Source organism: Lagopus leucura, unplaced genomic scaffold, assembly GCF_019238085.1.
Source record: "Lagopus leucura isolate 7727_CA_CO unplaced genomic scaffold, USGS_WTPT01 Super-Scaffold_100159, whole genome shotgun sequence".
Taxonomy (NCBI): domain Eukaryota; kingdom Metazoa; phylum Chordata; class Aves; order Galliformes; family Phasianidae; genus Lagopus; species Lagopus leucura.
The window spans coordinates 28,824,974-28,843,580 of NW_024962335.1; the positions used below are offsets into that span (position 1 = coordinate 28,824,974).

The following is an 18,607-nucleotide window of genomic DNA, read 5'->3' on the forward strand; positions in this document are numbered from 1 at the left end:
CAATATTTAAAGCATCAGCATGTTACCAAGTCAGTCTTTTTTCAGCTTAATTAAGAGCTTCCTCTTTTGAGACATCATGATTTCTTAATTCTTTTGCTGTTGTCTTCTGTATTATCCTATCTTGGTTTTGTTTTTTTTTTCTTTTTTTTCTTTTTCTTTTTCTTTTTTTTTTCTTCTGGTTTTACCATTCCTTCTCTTCTGCTGTCCATACCATTTATTATCAGAGAGACTATGACAAACTCAGGCCAAGGGTGGGATGAGTCAGTGAAGACCACAACACCTTCAGAAGCTTAGGTATCCTCAGCCATATCACTTCTTTCACAATCTTAAATCCTGTTTCTGCTGGGAATAAACATGTCAGCCCTTTTATTAACATAAATGACTAAATATTTTTTGGATGAGTAGAAAAAAAGAAAAAAAGAAAGAAAAAAGAAAAGAAAATAATGCAAGTAGCTATGATGGCAGAGATAATTCAGAGATTTCAGATGACAGAAGTCAAATATTAAAAGAATTTGCTGTTAGAGTTTATAACAGTTAAGAAAAGAAAGCAAGCTCCTGGGTGACTCCTAGCTTCCGGATGCAGAGCACACCTGTACAGCACTTCCCTGTGCAGTGCATTCTGACCAGTAGAAACCTCGTGGTACATTTTGGCTTAGTTTATTGTGGTTGAACATCTTTTCCTAAAGCTCTTACTCTGTGTTTTCTCACAGAAAATTACTCTTTCTGCAGTACATCTAGCAGCTAAAATGGTTTATAGCAGCCGACATCAATGGCAGCTATTAACACATTATTTGTTACTTTTCCCTTTCAGTCTTTCATACAGTAAATGGCACAGCTATTGACTTCACGCAGTCAGCAATCTTAGAGAAATAGAGATACTTCAAGACAGTTTCAATGTGAGTTGTGTGGTTATTTTTTTCTCCTAACCACAGCAGGTTAGACTCAGGTTGCTGAAATGTAGTGTCATGATAGAAATGCTCCATATTTTAGACATAAAAATAACCACCTTCAACACAAATAAAAGACTAGATGATATAGAAATATGAAATCATAGAATCCCTAGAGATGGAAAGGATCCTTAAAGGTTATGTAGTCCGCCTCCCCTGAAATGAATATCTGATATGGGAGTGTGTATGATGAAAAGGTGTGTCATTGAAGTTCTCCATGTGGAAATAAAAGGCAGTCAGTGACATTCATCAATGTATGCTGAATGTTTATGGAGACCAAACAGTGGATGTGAGCACAGTGAGGTGGTGGGTAGTGCATTTCAACAGTGGCAACAGTGAGACACCTCCACAAATTGACTTCTCCATTCATCTTTCACGCTATCACTTAGATGTCTTTTTCACAAGATGAAACATTCTCACTTGTATAGCATGTCCACCAGAAGCCATTCTGAGCCATGACTGTCCAGTCGTCTATATAATTTCTGGTATCAGAACTGTTTTTGTGATAGAGGATCAACACAGAACTCAGTATTCAAGATGCTGCTGAATACTTCCTAAAGTATTTATCTTTTGAATTCCATTGTATCTATACATGTTTTTTAACAGAATTTTATGCAGAGACACCTGAATATGAGCCAGCAATGTGTGCTTGCAAATCAGAAAGCTAATCTTATCCTGAGCTGCATCCAAAGAAGATGGCCAGAGTGAAGGGCATCAATGATGATACCAAGCTGAGTGGTGCAGCTGACACACTAGAGAGAAGGGATGCCATCCAGAGGGACCTGGACAGGCTTGAGAGGTGGGTTCATGCCAACCCCATGAAGTTCAATGAGGCCAAGTGCAAGGTTCTGCACCCAGGCTGGAGCAATCCCAAGCACGGTTACAGGCTGGATGGAGAATGTCTTGACAGAAACCCTGAGGAGAAGGATTTGGGAGTGTCAGTTGATGAAAGATTCAACATTAGCTGTGTGCTTGCAGCCCAGAAGTCAACCATCTCCTGGGTTGCATCAAGAGAAGTGTGACCAGCAGGTTGAGGGAGGGGATACTGCCACTCTACTCTGCTCTCATGAGACCTCACCTGGAGTGCTGCGTCCAGTTCTGAAACATCGGGATGTTGGAGTGGGTCCAGAGAAGGGCCATGAGTTAGACTAGATATTAGGAAGAAATTCTTTATTCTGTGAGGGTGGTGAGACACTGAAACAGGTTGTCCAGTGAGGTGTTGAATGCCCCCACCCTGGAAGCATTCTAGGCCAGACTGGATGGGCCTTTGAGCAACCTGGTCTAGAGGGAGCAGCTCCTATAACAGGGAGTTGGAGCCAGGTGATCTTAGAACCCAAACCGTTCTATGATTCTGCAAGTCTATGATTCTCCCCCTCTACTCCACTCTCATGAAAGCCTGTCTGGAATAATACTTTTAGAACTGAGATACCTGGTACAAGCCATGGACCTTTTGGATCAAGTCTAGAGTAGGTCCATAAGGAGGATCAAAGGGCTGGAACACCTCTCCAATCTCCTATGAAGACAAGGCAGAGAGAGTTGGAGTTATTTACTCTAAAGAAGAGAAGGCTCCAGTGAGACCTCATTGCACAGGAAAGACGGAGAGTGATTCTTTACCAGGGAGTATAATGATAGGACAAAATGTAGTTTTAAACTACAGTACGCTTAGATTAGATATAAGGAATAAATTTTTCATAATTAGGCTAGTTAGATACTGAAAAAGATTGCCTAGAGAGGCTGTGGTTGCCCCATTCCTGGCAGTGTTCAAGGCCATGTTGGATAGGGCTTTGAGCAATCCATTCGAGTGGAAAGAGTGTCTTTGCAGGAGGAATTGGAACTAGCTGATCTTCAAAGTTCCTTTCCAACTCAAACCTTTCAATGATTTGATGGTTTTTTTTGGATGTAACTAACTATTCAGTGACTGGTAGACTGCTGCAGTTTTGTAACATCTGAAAGAAGCAATGTCAGTTGTAACTTGCATTAAGATTTTAGTCAATTGTTTGTGGTGGCCAATTGATAGTTACCATCAAGGTAAATTTCAACACAATCATCCTCATAGGCACACTGATGGAGTATGGGCTAAATAAGAGGACAGTGGGGTGGATCGAAAAGCAACTGAAGTAGCGGACTCAGAGAGTTGTAATCAGAAGAGCTAAATCCAAGTAGATGCAAGTCAGTAGTGGTATTCAGCAGCAGTTAACACTCATTCTAGTACTGTTTAACTCTTTATTAAAAACCTGGATGGTGAAGCAGAGTGCGCTCTTAACAAGTCTGCAGATGTTTCAGAACTGGCTGACACACCAGGTGGTTTTGCTGGCATTCAGAGGAACATCAACAGGCTAAGAATTGGTCAGGAAGAAACATGAAGAAGTTCAAGATGGGGAAGTGCAAATTCCAGCACCCGAGAGGAAACAACTCAGTGCACTTGTACATTCTTCGGCCAACTGACTGGTAAGCAGCTCTGCAGAGAATGATAGTCTTGTGGTTCTGGTGAAAAAAAAGCTGAAAGATGAGCCAGTGATGCACCATCATAGCTATTAAGGCTAACGGCACTCAGTGCTACATTAGGAGAAGTGCTGCCAGCTGGCACAAGAAAGGGATTCTCCCCTTCCTCAGCACTGATAAGACTACATCTAAAGTGCTGTTTGCAGTTCTGAGCTCTCCAGTACAATAGAGACATGGACATCGCAGAGTGAGGCTTGTGAAAGGCCAATAAGATGGTTAAGTGACTGGAACACTTTTCATGCAAGAACGAGCTGTGATAGCAGAGACTGTCCAGCCTGGGGAAGGGAAGGCTCAGGGCTATCTGATTAGAGTATGTAAAGGAGAGGGAGCCAGACTCTTCTCAGTAGTGTATGGTGACAGATAGTTGGCACAAAGTGAAAAATGGGAAGTACCGACTGAAAGACAAAAGTACACACTTTTTTGTTTGAGGGTGGTTGAAAATTGGAACAGAATTTCCAGAAAAGCTGGGGAGCCTCCTTCTGTGGAAACTTAAAGCAGTCATAAGTAATCTGCTTTAGCTAATCCTGCTTGATGCAGTGGGGTATACTAGACCACCTCCAGAAGTTCTTTCAGTGATTCTGTGAGTTAGAGACCTTCCAAGCTGACTCTTTAACAACTGGGGAAGGGTGAAATCTGGAAGAGAATAAATTAGTATAGTGTGGTGATTTGGGATTGCCATCCCAACTGCTATCAAAGGTCTAATTTGATCAGTCACCATTTTCTGATAGTAACAAAATATGCCATCTCCTTTCAATGCCTACATCATTAGCTTTTTCATTCTGAAGTGGATGCAAAACACATTACTAGTGGAGCTGCTTCAAATTTCAGTTGGCTTGGAAACATACACAATGAGGTATTTCATAATCTTGTCACTGTCCAGAATTAGCTGGCTGGACTAAATGTAATGTACTTGTTGTGACAGGGTTGCAATGGGAGAAGTTTTAACTGGAGGAATCAGACCTGATCTGGTATAGACTGGTATAGAAGGGTCTTCTTGCAAGGAAAAGTTTGACTGGAGCTAGCCAGTCACATGCTAGTGAAAAGTATGTGCATCCTTTGGCCAACAGAAACACACAGGAATACACTCCTCTCAACAAGACACCAGTGCACAGATCCCTTTCTAACCAGGTCTCTGGATTCCCTCAGGAAAGACAGCAGCTGAGAACAGACACAGATAGAGGAATTGTCTTTGCAGGCTGCTAATAGTCCATTTATCTTTAGGGGAACAGCGAATTTCTGGCCTGTCTTCCTGTCTGTGGTTACATGGCTTTTGTGTTTGAGTCAGCGTTCGTGTGTTGCACAGAAGAGATAACATGCTTTGAAGCAGAACTCCCCATAGTTATGGTTCATTTTCCATTTGAAATCAAAGTACTGAGGCCAATTCTTGTACACCCATGCTTTGCCATTCCTGCTAGCAGTTTTTCGACTTCCCAGATTAGGTGTGTTGGGGGGAACTCTCTTGTTACTTGTTTTAAATGTCTTGGCTTTTCTTATAGCCTGCCAGCGTTTTGTGGTATCAACATTTCCGCTGACCAATCCACCATTTCTAACATTTCATCAGGCCAAGTTCCGTTTTCTTTTTCCTTTAAAAAAAAAAAATAAATCATGCACGCATGCACAAAAATAATAATAATAATAATAATAAAGTTTTCCGTATCTGCTGTACGGAAAGGTAACAAAACAGACTAAAATGCCTTTGATCTTTGATACATGCAATTATGGTTTATTGAGTACAATGTTCTGTATTTTGTGAACTAAACTCAGGCTGGGACAGAAGCTGATCTGGATTGTCAAGAATCCAGTACAATAAGAAACTGGATGAGCTAAATGAACGTACTGATGTGAAAAAAGATGAAGTGGCTACAAAACAACAGATCAGACACCTGATGGTATTGCGCTAGGTTTTGTATTTGTGAAGTAAATGAAGAACATTTCACTGTTACGTTAGTAGGCAAGACAACTGATTTGGCATTGAGATTTTGTGTCTTCTTATGGAAAGTTTAAAGTATGCGTCTGTGATTATCACTCTTTAGCTTCCCGATTTTCTTTGACGTAGGACAGTATTTCATTTTGACAGCGCTGAAACCGCTTCTTATGGTTTTCTTGCTTTGTTACTTACCTGCCAATTGCCTTTAAATCTTCAAATAAGAGACACTATAAGCCTCTCCCTCAGGGTGGGAAGGTTACCTTGCATACACATGCAAATTAAGGGAAAAAAAGCAGTTCCTAAAATGTAATGAGCTTCTTTTTTTGCAGTCACTCTGGACACAGGACCGATGCTTCCTGTACCCTGATGCACTGCAATATTTGCTTCACTGAGGTAGGTGCAATAAGCTACAGTCTTGCTTTCTACTTTAATGTGCAGTTTCATATTATTCACTCTTGAAAACCTTTGTCCCCCCCTTCAGTTCTCATTTCCATCTTCGTAATTGCTGCTTTCCAATGACTTACTTCATAGCTTTCCTTGCACGTCAACTCACCTAAAAGACTGTGAACAGTTATTACAAAAAAAAAAAAAAAATGTTAATTGCAATGTCTGTTGTAACCATTTACATAATTTTCTTTGTGATGGAACAGTTCAAATGCCGGAGTGATGTACTCCATCTTTAGACTATATGTTATACAAGAAAGAGAAAGATTATTTGGATGTGGTTGTTCTTATTTTGTTTTATTTTTAATAATAGCATAGATTTAGACCTGCACTTAGCAGTCTGTGACTGGCATCTCATTACTGGCATAACAGAGGTTTAAATAGAAACAGCCTTGGTTTTCTTATTCATGTAATCTCAGTTACTTGTGCAGGTTGTATTCAACTCTTGCCTATGCATTTTCTTTGCCTTCTGGAAATTCTTTTACTGATCATTCAGCAACATAACCATCTTCATTGATTTGTCAAGACTGTAGTTAACAGGGATTTTAAAAACAATTTTGTTAAAGCTTATAAGATGAGTATTAAGCTCTTTTTCTCTGACCTGCTTTTGCTTTTCTAGATTTCTTAACTTTCTCTTCTTAGTTAACTAGCATCTACATCTAAGAATGACTGAACAAATCAAGTTTTTCTACTGCCACCTCTCACAGTTTTAAACCACTCCAAGATGTTCTGTGACTCAGCTTCACTTTCATGCAATATAATAGCTTTTCTTAAACCTAAGTGGTTCAATAATCGTATTACTATTGCTCCTTATTTCTTTTTTATTCAACTGTATCTCCGTCATTCTTAAACCATTTATTTCTTGCCTTTCTCATCAAGACTAGCTTTCCAAAGATCTAGCAAAGAGCTCAGGACATAGGCTAGAAAAGAAAGGAGAAGGAAGTGCTTACTGTGACTTCCTTAAAAATGTCCTTTAACAAACAGAGTTGCTGTCTTATCCATTCTATTTATAATTTCCAGAAAGTGGGGCAGAGTTATTCCAGTAAGATAATCATTGCCTTCTCAACCTATGTCTATTTAACTGGTTATACCAGGAAAAGATTGCTCATTTGAAAGGGAAACGAAACTAAAATGCTGACATCATTCTGTAAAAGAAAATTGCATACAAAGCAGGAAGTTGATCAGGAAAGAAAAATGGTGATTTTGAGGGCATATAAATAAAGTGGGAACTTCAAAAGAGAATAAAAAGAACAACGCTGAAATCAAAAAGGATGACAGAAATAGAAGAATATAAGTGCATACAGATCTCCTGTTTGAATAGTGGACTTTGCTTAACTAAGCCACTATAAGAATGATGAAGCTGAATAATTTCCAGATTAGTAGAGGTAAGCATTTAGTGCAAACAAGTACAGGCCGATGCCTTTGTATCCATCCAACTCAGTACCGTTTCCTGACTCAGAGATTCTTCAGTACAGACAAAAAGCCTGGGGAGGTGCCTACTAATTTCTTCTCTGTTTTCTAACTACAGAATGCCTCCACTCCTGGTTAACAGCAGTTCACATGAACAGGATGCTATATATTATGCACCAGAATCCATTGGTTCCCTGGTTATCTTCATCCTCGTTTTCATCATAGGTATCCCAGGCAATGGGTTGGTTATCTGGGTAGCTGGTTTGAAAATGAAGAGGTCTGTGAACATCATCTGGTTCCTAAACCTTGCTGTGGCTGACTTCATGTGCTGCTTATCTCTGCCATTCTTCATTGTTCACTTGTTCCTCAACGAACACTGGCCATATGGTTGGTTTCTCTGTAAAGTCATCCCATCAGTCATAATCTTCACCATGTTTGCTAGTGTTTTCCTACTTATGGTGATCAGCATCGACCGGTGCCTCCTAGTGATGAAACCCGTCTGGTGTCAAAATCATCGAACAATTAAGTTTATTTCACTACTATGCAGTGGCATTTGGATCCTGGCCTTTATTTTCTGCTGTCCTGTCTTTCACTACCGCAACACAATCACTGATGGTGGAAAAACTGAGTGTGGGTACAATTTTGGAGATTATGAAATACTAGAATATATGGATGACAGTGATCCTGTAACTGGGTTATTGGAAGAATACTCACCTTTAGTACCAGCTGTCACATATGTTGGCACCATCTTTGCTCATCAGCCTACTGATAGTTATAGCTACCTAGATTTTCAAGCAAACAGCATATCCACCAACAAAGGCATAATTGCAGAAGCTCACCTTTCTCATGCCACTGTAGATGTGAACTCCTTGTTAAATTCAACTGCCTATCCTGACATCAGGCTATTGGAATCTCAGAGTGATCTACCTAACACCAACTTGCCTGTACCATCCAACAATGACTTCAATTTAAAGCTACTTGATCCTCCTCTTGATTTGCTTGATTTTGACAGTGTCTTCAGTGGTAATGATTATGCCATGCCCTTTCCTTTAACTGTAATAACTATTACTAGGGCTGTCTTTGGCTTCATACTTCCCTTCTGCATAATGGCAGTTTGCTATGCCCTTATTGCTTTCAGGATGCGTGCAAGTAATTATCGTAAGCCACAAAGCAAGATGCTGAGAACTATCATTCTTGTGGTAGTTGCATTTTTTGTCTGCTGGGCTCCCTACCATATAGTTGGGATTCTGTCCCTTGTGGCTACTCCTGGTACAGAACTGAAGGAGTCACTGATCCTCTGGGATCACCTCTCTGTAGCACTTGCATATGCTAACAGCTGCATCAACCCTCTGTTGTATGTTTTTGTGGGGCGGGACTTCAGGGCAAAGGCAAGGCAATCACTGCAAGGAGTCTTGGAAGGAGTATTTACTGAGGAACCAACATGTTCAAGCCCTTACTCTGTTGACAGAAGCAAGACTTCAAAAGATAAGGATGTTAGTACCACAGTCTAATGCAGGACTTCCCATCATTACTGCAGAAAGAATTCTGTACATCAACAACTCTCCACTTTTTTTTGCTTTAACACATCTGATTACTGAACAGAACTGCACACAGGGCACAGTGATGGTTCACATCAGATCTGCTAATCCACTTTATATCCTACTATAGCAAGATGGGAAGTTGGAAATACTAAGAGTAATAATCTCTTGTGAAAGACCAGTGAAGCAAGAGACCCAGCATACATTAAAGAGTAAAGAAGGCTTGCAGAATGGTTTGTAGTGCAGTCATGTACTTCAATTTCTGAACTGCTGAATAACAAAATAATCAGTTATTCACAGAAGTCTATTAAAGATGTTCTGCATCTCCTGTCTCTGATAAAATGCAGGTGAAACCAACACTGATGTCTCTCCTCTGACTATACTTGGTTCTGAAAATTTTTTTTCTGAAGATACTTAGAGAGAGAAGTGCTACATTTTACTACAGCACTGCATAGGAACAACACATACTCCAGTCAGCTGCACTGAACTGATTTTCATTCCCTGGTAGATGTACAAGGTATCATTTTTATACCAGGAAATATATCATTGTATAGTGGTAACTGCACTAATTCTCATGCTGTAACTATGTTCATTAGTATGTACTCACTGGCTCCTCAGCACTCCTACCATTAGCGTCCTAAACTTTCCTTTAAGGTGGTGTTTGAGGCTGCCCAAATATTCCTACTGTATTTTAGCTTATTGCAAGCAGAGTTTGAGGAGCTTCTCAGCCACAATGTAGTTTTCACAGCTTTTCTGGCCAAGATGAAAGTTGAAAGATGCACTGGTCTTAGTGCTGGGAAAACAGACAGCTGTTAGGACTTCTGACTCTTGATAACCAGAAAAGTCTCAGTTGCAATGTACGCTTAAGTGGAGGCTGTTAATTTAGTAATGTCCACACCCAAATTTTCTTTTCAAGGTAACTAGTAAACAGGAACCAAGCCCACATGCTAGACGCAGCCAAAAGAAATGCAATACTGGCATGAAAGTGTTAAACCGTAAACACTTTTATTTAAGAAAGCATGCACAAAAATAAATTTGTGATACCTCTCTGCCTGACCCTTGACACAAAGCACTGTGGGTTGCTACTGTGGAGCTGTAAGAGCTCTGCATGGCAGGTTTGATTCCCTTCACTCCCCACAGCTGGTATCAGTGCAGAGACCCAAATAGGCAACCCAGTGCCTTCCCATCCACTGGCAATTTACATGTAATTCAGGGGCAGAGGAATGAGTCACAAGATTTGACATGCATTTACATATGCAAGTGATGGTTGTAATGGATGGATGCAAGTAATACGCAGATGATGTAAATATGCAAAATGTGGGCACAAGCATTCGTGGAAGGAGTCATCTTTCTTTTTTCTTCCCGCGGTTTCAGATTTCCATGGGCCCAGCTCTGCAATATGATCTGCAAAGCGCTAACTGGCACAAACTACAGGTTGGTTTTGGTGCCACATTCCACAGAAACCCAATCACACATGCTTCCAAGCTGCATCGTTATCATCCCGAATTGGAGGCAGCACAGACAACAGCTAACTCCATGTTAAAGTTGGCTCTGGGATCCCTCATTCCTCATACTCAATGATATCCCCACCCAATACACACACATAAAAAAGAAAAAGAAAAAAAAAAAAAGAAATATCCCTTCCACCTCCTTCCTTCAGTCAGAATAGAGGTTTTTACCTTCTTTGCCCCAGGTTTGTCAAAGCCACCATGATGTTTTATTTCTGTGTTGTTCCTCTTACTGATAAACAAGGAATAAAAGTTGGGATGGGCTTTACAAAATACTAAAATGAAACAAGAGGTTTGACAGAACACAACTGTACAAGAAAAAAAAACAAGAGAGGGAACAGAGGATACAGGTTAGGGAAGGAAGAATTTCAGCACACACTCCTGTATCTTTTTTGCTTTCCTGATTTGCTAGCAGAAACAATTAATTGGGGTTTACACTCTATTCCATCATCCCCTCCAGGTGAACTGCAAGGAGTCTGAACCCTCCTCCCCCCCCCCCAGACCCCTTTTTCCACACTATACATGATACCTGCTTTACAGTTACCTCTTACCTGGGTGATTATATCCTTGAGAGTCCAGGGCAGAAATCAGACACGTTGGAGTTAGATCAGAGAAGAGATGAGGAGGCTGGGGTTGACCATAGGATTTCTCTGTGGAATGAAATGAAACAAGCTGTTAATGGTCTAGACAGCTGTCTTGATCCTGACTAGTTTGCATTTCAGCCATAGAGCAGCTCACTCTAACCTGCAGAATACTGAGATGTTCAGTCGCCTGTCCTAACCAAAAGCTACAGCTTGGTCAAGAATCTCATTCTTGGCACCTGCAGAAGTTTCTCTCATTATTTTGAAGGACATTTTTTCATCCAGAAATACCAGAAGATGGCTCAAAGTTTATTTTTTACTGTGCTGTGCTAACTCAAGTTATGGCAGATAGCTGTATGCATTTTGATACATTGGCTAAACGTAGTCCTGTGAACAGCAAAAAATATGCAGACTTGTTTCTGTTTTGATAAAGGAGTTTTAGAACAGGTTTCAAGATTGCTGAAAGAAATAATCAAATTTTTGCTATACTTACAACTCCACTTTCATTCAACATAAATATATTTTTCAGACTGAATATGTAGAGTTGAAGTCAGACATTCAACGTAAAAATGGGGTAATGGCTCTTTATCAGACTTTTTCAAGAGGAAAATATCCCTCTCTTCACAATCACTCTCTATTCATGTCATTTCTTTGGGCAGTGTGCACATTTGTGAACAACTGCTGTCAAGAATGAGTCACAGGAAGAATAAAATTTCATCAAAAATCTCTGATGAGCACCTTGAGAACTCACTACGAATTGTGACCACGGCCACTGAACCAGACTGATGTGTTGGTTTGAAAAAACAAAGTGACATATACCATTAGTTTTATGCTTTTGTTGCTCTCTTTTTAAAACTGTACTAATAGAAGTATTAAAAATTAAAATTTGTTTTGTTACTTATTTATTAACTATATTATATTTGGCTGCTCCAAAAGTAATGCCTCTTGTTTTATTATGTTGGCCCATGACATCAGATACATACATTGGTGGTATGACAGTAGAGACTGACCCCTCCTACCAATATTCCATTACATTTTGTTGTCATGAAACATGTAGCAGTGGAGGGGCAGTTTGACAGAGTGATGTTTGACAAGGAAGTGCATATGAAGCAAGGGAATACCATTGAATTCCTCCATATGGAAAGAAAGGCAGCCAGTGGCATTTGTCATTGTTTGCTGAATGTTTAGGGAGACCAAACCATAGATATGAGCACAGTGAGGTGGTGGGTGGTGCATTTCAGCAGTGGTGACAGTGACAGTGAGTCACCTCAGCTGCTGCGGGTTTTGAGGAACATGGCTTGCAGGCTCTTATTTATTGATGGTGAAAATATGTAGCTAATAGTGGCAAGTATGGTACAAATTATTCTTCTGTAGCTGAGAATTTTCTCTATCAAGCAGAGTTACTGTACTCATTGTATCTATTGTAGTTTCCATGGAAATACACAAGAGGCATTACTTACAGAGCAACCTATGAATATGCAGCCCAAAACAATTCCTCTTCAGCCAGTGAGGCCCAGACAAGCCACAAAGTTGGAAACACATGACTTAAGCTGTCTGGATCCAGGATGTAAACTCATGACCTAAGCTGTCTGGATCCAGGATGTAATCTTGAAGAAGTCAAGGAAACATCTACTTTGATGCTTTTGCAATGTAAGCAAATTAAAATTTTCTTGGCAAAAGGCTCTTGGCTTATGCACTTCATTTCCAGTTTTCATAGCCCATGCAACTGCTGAGGATTATTGCAGACACTGCAACAAATTGATAACCACTGCAGATGAAGCCTTCAAAGAAAAAGTTCAGGTTGCTTGGCAAGTTTATTGACTGTATATCTGTTATCTACAGCAGCTGCATCCTCATAGAATAAATGCATTCAGATTTTAATTGTACAGAGATAGCTGAATTTTTAGGCAGGAGTGGAGAAGTATGAATGCAAAAATATGGAAGATCATATGGATATGCAGAATATGCCTACAGTTTCTTAAGGAAAGGAAATTGGATATAGTAACTCAAAATCCATTTCAAGACAGAAGAGCTTTTCTTCTGAGCATTCACTGACTATAATGCAATTAAAAACATTAAAGATTTTGATTATGATTATGTAGTATTTAGTGTTTTGGGGAATAAAAATCTTTTTGTTCTTGCTTTGACTTTTTGAACAAGAGTAGCCATGCACAGAAATTCATACTTGAATCTACAGATGATACAATTTTCTTTTCTTGACATTTTTCCTTTACATAAAATTGCAACTTTCAAATAGCTAGGCCAAAGCACATTTCAGAATATAAATAGGCCTTAATCACACAGAAAGTCAGTCCCTCTCCTTCTAGCTTCTTAATTTCCTGTGGTAGCAAAAGCCTTCCCATACAGGATTCTTCCAGGCTGGTTTTCAATTAGTCTTCTCTGGCTACCCAACTGTTTGTGCAATGGAGAGGAAGAATCCTTCAGTTATTAATGAGGAAAAGCACTCCATAAAATAAAACGGCCCAAGTTTATTCTTCAAAAAGAAGGCAGAGAAGACAGTCATTAATCAAAGTTAAATTTGAAGAGTACTTTTTATGTGGAAAAATGTCAAAGCTCTGTAATCTGCTCCCTCTCAAGAAGGTGGAGTAAAATATCTGATTAAGACTGAACAGCACAGTTTCATGAAAATTTTCTTCAGGAAGGCAAAAGAAGGGGAAACTGAAACCATGGGGGAAAAGCTGATATCCTGTGTGATATTAGCTAAATGGGAATTAAGCCTTTATCCCATCCCGTTCCCTGGTTTGTTTCGCCCAGTGAGAAGACAGTGACTAATGTGTACTTCACTGACTCAGATTAGGTGCACCAAAACAACCTACTATGTGTATTCTGAGCAAGCTGTTGCATATGATCACATATATTTTAAGCAAACAATGTATTAGCTTATTAACTAGTCATTATTCCAGGGGGAGGGGGGTTGCAAGCTGAGGAGTCTCAGGCCAGCTGAAGACAGCTCTGAAACTCTCCTCCAGTGTCATGACTTTACACGCCTTTTACATGTGATTTGCCATGAGAAGTGAGGAGGTTTGGACTATTACGAGTTATGCAAGCTGAGATAAAGATGGGGGTATGAAAAACACATGACTTTGCAGAAAAGCAGAGAAACTTTCATTTCCTTGAGACCTCAATTTCAGTTCCCAAAGACATGAGAAGTTGTTCCTAGGTTAGGGAAGGGGAGGGGAGGGGAGGAAGCAATAATTGAATTTTTTATACTTTCTCATGCTAGAAGTGTTTCTGGTCATCCTTCCAGAGGAAAAGTCTTACATGTACGTAAGTCTTCAGTTGTGTCACTCGTGTATTCTCTATTGCAATTTAGACATACTCATACATAAAGGGGTGCCACACACTTGGAGAAATGAATAAATAAAAACGGATAGAAACAGCTATGGGAGTCCCACAGGGATGCATTATATTAACTTTTTTCATTTTCCATTAGTCTGAAAAATGATGCTGAGGTTGCTTTTCTTGGGAGCACAGATAGAAATTCCAACTTGAAAAAGCCATTCTATGGAGACATCAGCTAGTGCTTTTATAACTGAGTTACATACGTCAAATGGCAGTAGAAAAAAGAGTTCATTTCTCTGTTGATGAATGATAACAGAGATTTGCAAGCATGTTACTTTTTCTGTATATACATATCACCCCCAACTCAGCAGAGTTTTCTGTAATTTACGATCACTTGTTTCCTTCCCTTATTAAACTACATACCTCTGTATTCTACCCTTAGGATATAATCTCTTGACTTCAGTGTTTTTAAACACTATATACAACAAAATATATAAGAGGCCTGAAGCAGAGGGACTTACAGGAAATACTGTGATCTTTCATATCTCAGTTGTGATGTGGCTGGTTCATGCAGAAAGGTCGAGGTCCCTGCCAGTGGCTGATAGCAGTAAGCTGACCCTGCTTCTTCATGGAAACTGCTCACAGAGATTGCCAAACACAGAGGAAAATCTATGGCTTTCAGGTGACAGTACTCTAATTTGTCTGAAAACACTGCAGCATCTAAAACCAGACACTAGTTTCCCAGAATTTCACATGGATGTAGATTTCCACACTGTCTGCTTCCTAAACCACAGTTCTAGGAACTACACCCTCCCACTTCGGCAGAAGAATAAGAGAAAGGGAGGCATCCTATGTGGATCATATTATCATGCACCACATTTGTCTCGTTATATGTGCTGATATAGGGACTTTCCATTGGTGTTTTCAGCTATATATATGTAATCCCTCATGCTGTGCACTCCAATAAACTTAATTTAAATCAAAATGTGCTTTTAAAAAATCATCATATCACAATTTAAGGATTTGGGGGGGGGAGGGGTGAACATTTCCTTTTAGCTAGCATCTGTATTTGCCTGCCTTACTGAATAGTATAAACTTATCATTTGAATTTTAAATTCTGGCCATTGGATGCTTTTACAACCTGTGTTCTTTCAAAAAGCTTTTCAAATTAGCTGCTCTCTGCAAGGCTGGTGCAGACCATGATGGAGGACATCTGTGCTGAAGGACTAGACCTCCCATGTCTATTAGTTGGTGAAATGTCAGGTGAGTGTGAGGACAGAAGAGGTAAAGCTGAAAATAAGACAGAAGTCCTCACCATCCTCCAGTCAGGCCTGGCTGCCTCCCAGTGACTGCCCTTGTAATTAAGGCAGTCTTCTAGATGTCAGAAACACTGTGTGTGCAAGATATTTTTATATTTAAAGGACGGGCTGTTGTGGGCCATTTATGTTCTGTGAATTTAAAGAAAGTGGAAGGAATCAGGAGGAGGATAGACCCACAATATGCCCCAGAGTTAAACCTGACTGTGGCTTTGTTCTGGGAAATTCCCATAGGTAAATTATCAAAGATATTCCTGAATCACAGAAAACTTGGATCCAGAAGTAAAAAAAAAAAACGTTCATTAAAATCAGCTTTAATTTGTCTGGGACCTCTCTGTTTTGATGCTGATCTGTCTTACCTGTCTTCTTAGTGTGAAAAAACAGCAGCACAGATTCATATCTCTGAATGTTGTTTTTTACTTTCCTTATAGCTCTGCCAGATAAGTGCTAGAGGAGCTCCCAACAAATTTATTGGAAGTAAAAGCAATTACTGTTAGCAAACAGCCTTCAAAGAAACATATGTTCGTCCAATTTAGTCCTGCCTGTGTTGTGTATCTGAAGTTAGAATATATTTTCACTGGAGAAGAGTTTACACTGTTACATCAGTCAGAGGACTGTAGCAGGGTACTGCCAGCTAAGAAAATGTGATTTTTTTAATGTGGACACCTCTTGGCTGTTTCAGGCGAGTGATGCAGCTCCTCTAGGAAGAAATACATATTAAAATGAAAGGTCAGCCTAAACACTTCAATTATGATCCCTCCTTCCATGGAAGCATTGCATTTCATCTTATATTAAGAGTTTTAAAATCTTCCTTTATAAAGCGTGCATCTCAAAGAATCATTGTGTGTTTCACTCCGAATGAATGAAATGTAATGCATCCACAGAGAAAAACTTGCTGTCTCCATTTCCACAGAACCAGGTCAATGTTTCCATCTTCCCAGTAAGACAGATGGCTTCCAGAGCAGAGGATTATTTTTGGATGTGGTGATGAACAGAATTGTAAACTTATAAAGCTTTCAACAACATTGAAAAGATCCTCAACCCGGGAGCAGCAGTTTAGAAAATGAAAAATGGTCTTTTTTTCCCCCCATCAGTCTGACATCTTCCACATGTCCCAGTACTTCATATGCTTCTGTTCTGGAATGAAGTGAGTAGTGGGATTTCCACGACAATCCTTCTTGCTTTCTTCTATAAATTCAAGTTATAGTGAGTGGAAGTGTGAGTTCTCTGCCCTTCCATGACTATTCTGATTTATCCTCTCAGAAATTGGTGTTCTCTTTCTCCTCTACCAAGCCACAGCTGATTATCTACTTAGTGAGCGGTATCACAGGTAGTGCCATCCCTCCTGGGAACACGTACAGAATGTGCAACGAATCTGATGTCCCAATAAATAACAAAAATGCACACATGTATATATGCAAAGATCATAGTATCAGAGACCACGGTGCATTTGCCTGAATTTGGAGTGGGATATATACCCTACCCTGCTAAACACATGAAACAGATGGCTTAGGGCAGGGATGTGCAAGCTGCAGCCTGTAGGCCACATAAGGCGAAGCACAACCCATCCTATGGCTGCCCCCTGCTCTGCACAATCATGGACGTGGCTCTGACCTACCAAGCAGCCCAGCCTAGCCTCAGCCGTGTGTGTATTGCTCAGCAGCAGCCAAACATCAGTGTGCAATAGGCACTGTCTGGGCTGAAACAATGACAAGGAGTGCAGGGCTGACTCAAGGTGTGGAAAACAGTTTTATGCATTTGTTAAACACAGTCAGTCCTGTGAACAATGAGAAATATATAGCCTTGCTTTCTGATTTAATAAAGGGATATGAGAATAGGTTTCAAGACTGCTGAAAGCATCATCCTTTTTTTTTTTTTTTTTTTTTTAAATTGATATAAATAAATTACCAGAGAAAAATATCCTTTGCTTCACAATCACACCTTATTCGTGTCATCACTTTTTGGCAATAAGTACATTTTTGAACAACTGTTTCCAAAGATAAGAGTAGGAAGAGTAAGATTTCATCAAAAATCTGATAAACATCTTGAGAAGTGATTAAGAATTGCAACCGCTTCCATAAAACCAGAAAGCAATGCATTAGTTTCACAAAAACAAGGTCAAATATCCCGCTAGTTTTGTTTTTGTTTCTCTAATTTTTTTTATATTCTAATAAAAAAAAAAATTTTAAAGTAAAATCAATTTTGTTACATATAGCATATGGGCAGTGTTTGCTTACATCTCAAGTGATCTCAGAGTTTTAGACCTTGGATTTCTGATAGCAAGTTGATTGCTTTCCTAGATGGGATCCTTCATTCTCTACTAATGACTAAAAATGTCATTAGCCCACAATGGGCAAATAGACCTGTTTATTGCATAACAGTGTTGATTTTAGGATTGGGGAACATAATTTCTTATTTGATCCATGTATCTGCCTTCCATGGAACTGGTCCTACTTTTATAAATGTATTCCTGTTGGTTGTCTTTTATTTCTGTGGGACATCAACAAACTTTTTAAGGAATGCAGTTCTGTTTGAAAAAGGAATATGTCACTAATTTTGTACTCTTCCACTGTGCAAGATTGTGGTAAAGACAACATGAGGTATGGATGGATGCTCAGCTGGAGTTCAAGCCAGAAATCCTGGAGTGTCTTATTTTTAACTGAAGAAGTGGAAAACTAGTACACAGTCCAGATAACAAGTTTTCCCCAGAATTTTCAAGGCAGTGTATTTGCAGGAAACTAATTAATAGTTTCAATGAGCAATCATGTAAGAATTCTGAAAGGTAAGGTTATGTTTCTTTAGCCCTGGAGCAGAAATTAAAATGTGGCTGCTCACAGCCCTTCAGTGCACACTGGATGACTCCTTCTTAAATAAAAAATAGAAATAAGATATAGTTTCATATACACCCAGATATAGAATTCCAGTATTAAATTCAATGCCCAGATATTGTACAAAAACACAGATTTAATTGATGTAGCTATTCTTTACTGCTTCACACTCTTTTTTTTTTTACTTTGCAAACTCTGAAGCAAATTAGTATCTAAAATTTAAGTTCTTACTGTTACGCCTTAAGCACCACTATCTGTCTTTTTATTTATTTTCATTTATGGTAAAAATAATGCCACTAACCA

General features: G+C 39.4%; 1 protein-coding gene across 2 annotated transcripts; it reads left to right on the forward strand.

Annotated features, from left to right (window-relative positions):
- Positions 1 to 5,566: 5,566 nt before the first annotated feature.
- On the forward strand, positions 5,567 to 10,592 carry LOC122190178 (C3a anaphylatoxin chemotactic receptor-like). 2 transcript variants are annotated; one of them, XM_042889978.1, is made up of 3 exons: positions 5,609 to 5,623; positions 5,706 to 5,769; positions 7,349 to 10,592. In XM_042889978.1, exon 3 carries the CDS (start codon positions 7,350 to 7,352, stop codon positions 8,739 to 8,741), a length of 1,392 nt encoding a protein of 463 aa, XP_042745912.1. In that variant the 5' UTR covers positions 5,609 to 5,623; positions 5,706 to 5,769; position 7,349; the 3' UTR covers positions 8,742 to 10,592. The 2 variants fall into 2 exon arrangements, with proteins under 2 accessions (XP_042745910.1, XP_042745912.1); XM_042889976.1 differs by having other exon boundaries at positions 5,567 to 5,769.
- Positions 10,593 to 18,607: the final 8,015 nt, after the last annotated feature.

Excerpts from the sequence above, each read along its gene's own strand:
- LOC122190178 (XM_042889976.1), top strand. The coding sequence starts at position 7,350 with ATGCCTCCACTCCTGGTTAACAGCAGTTCACATGAACAGGATGCTATA.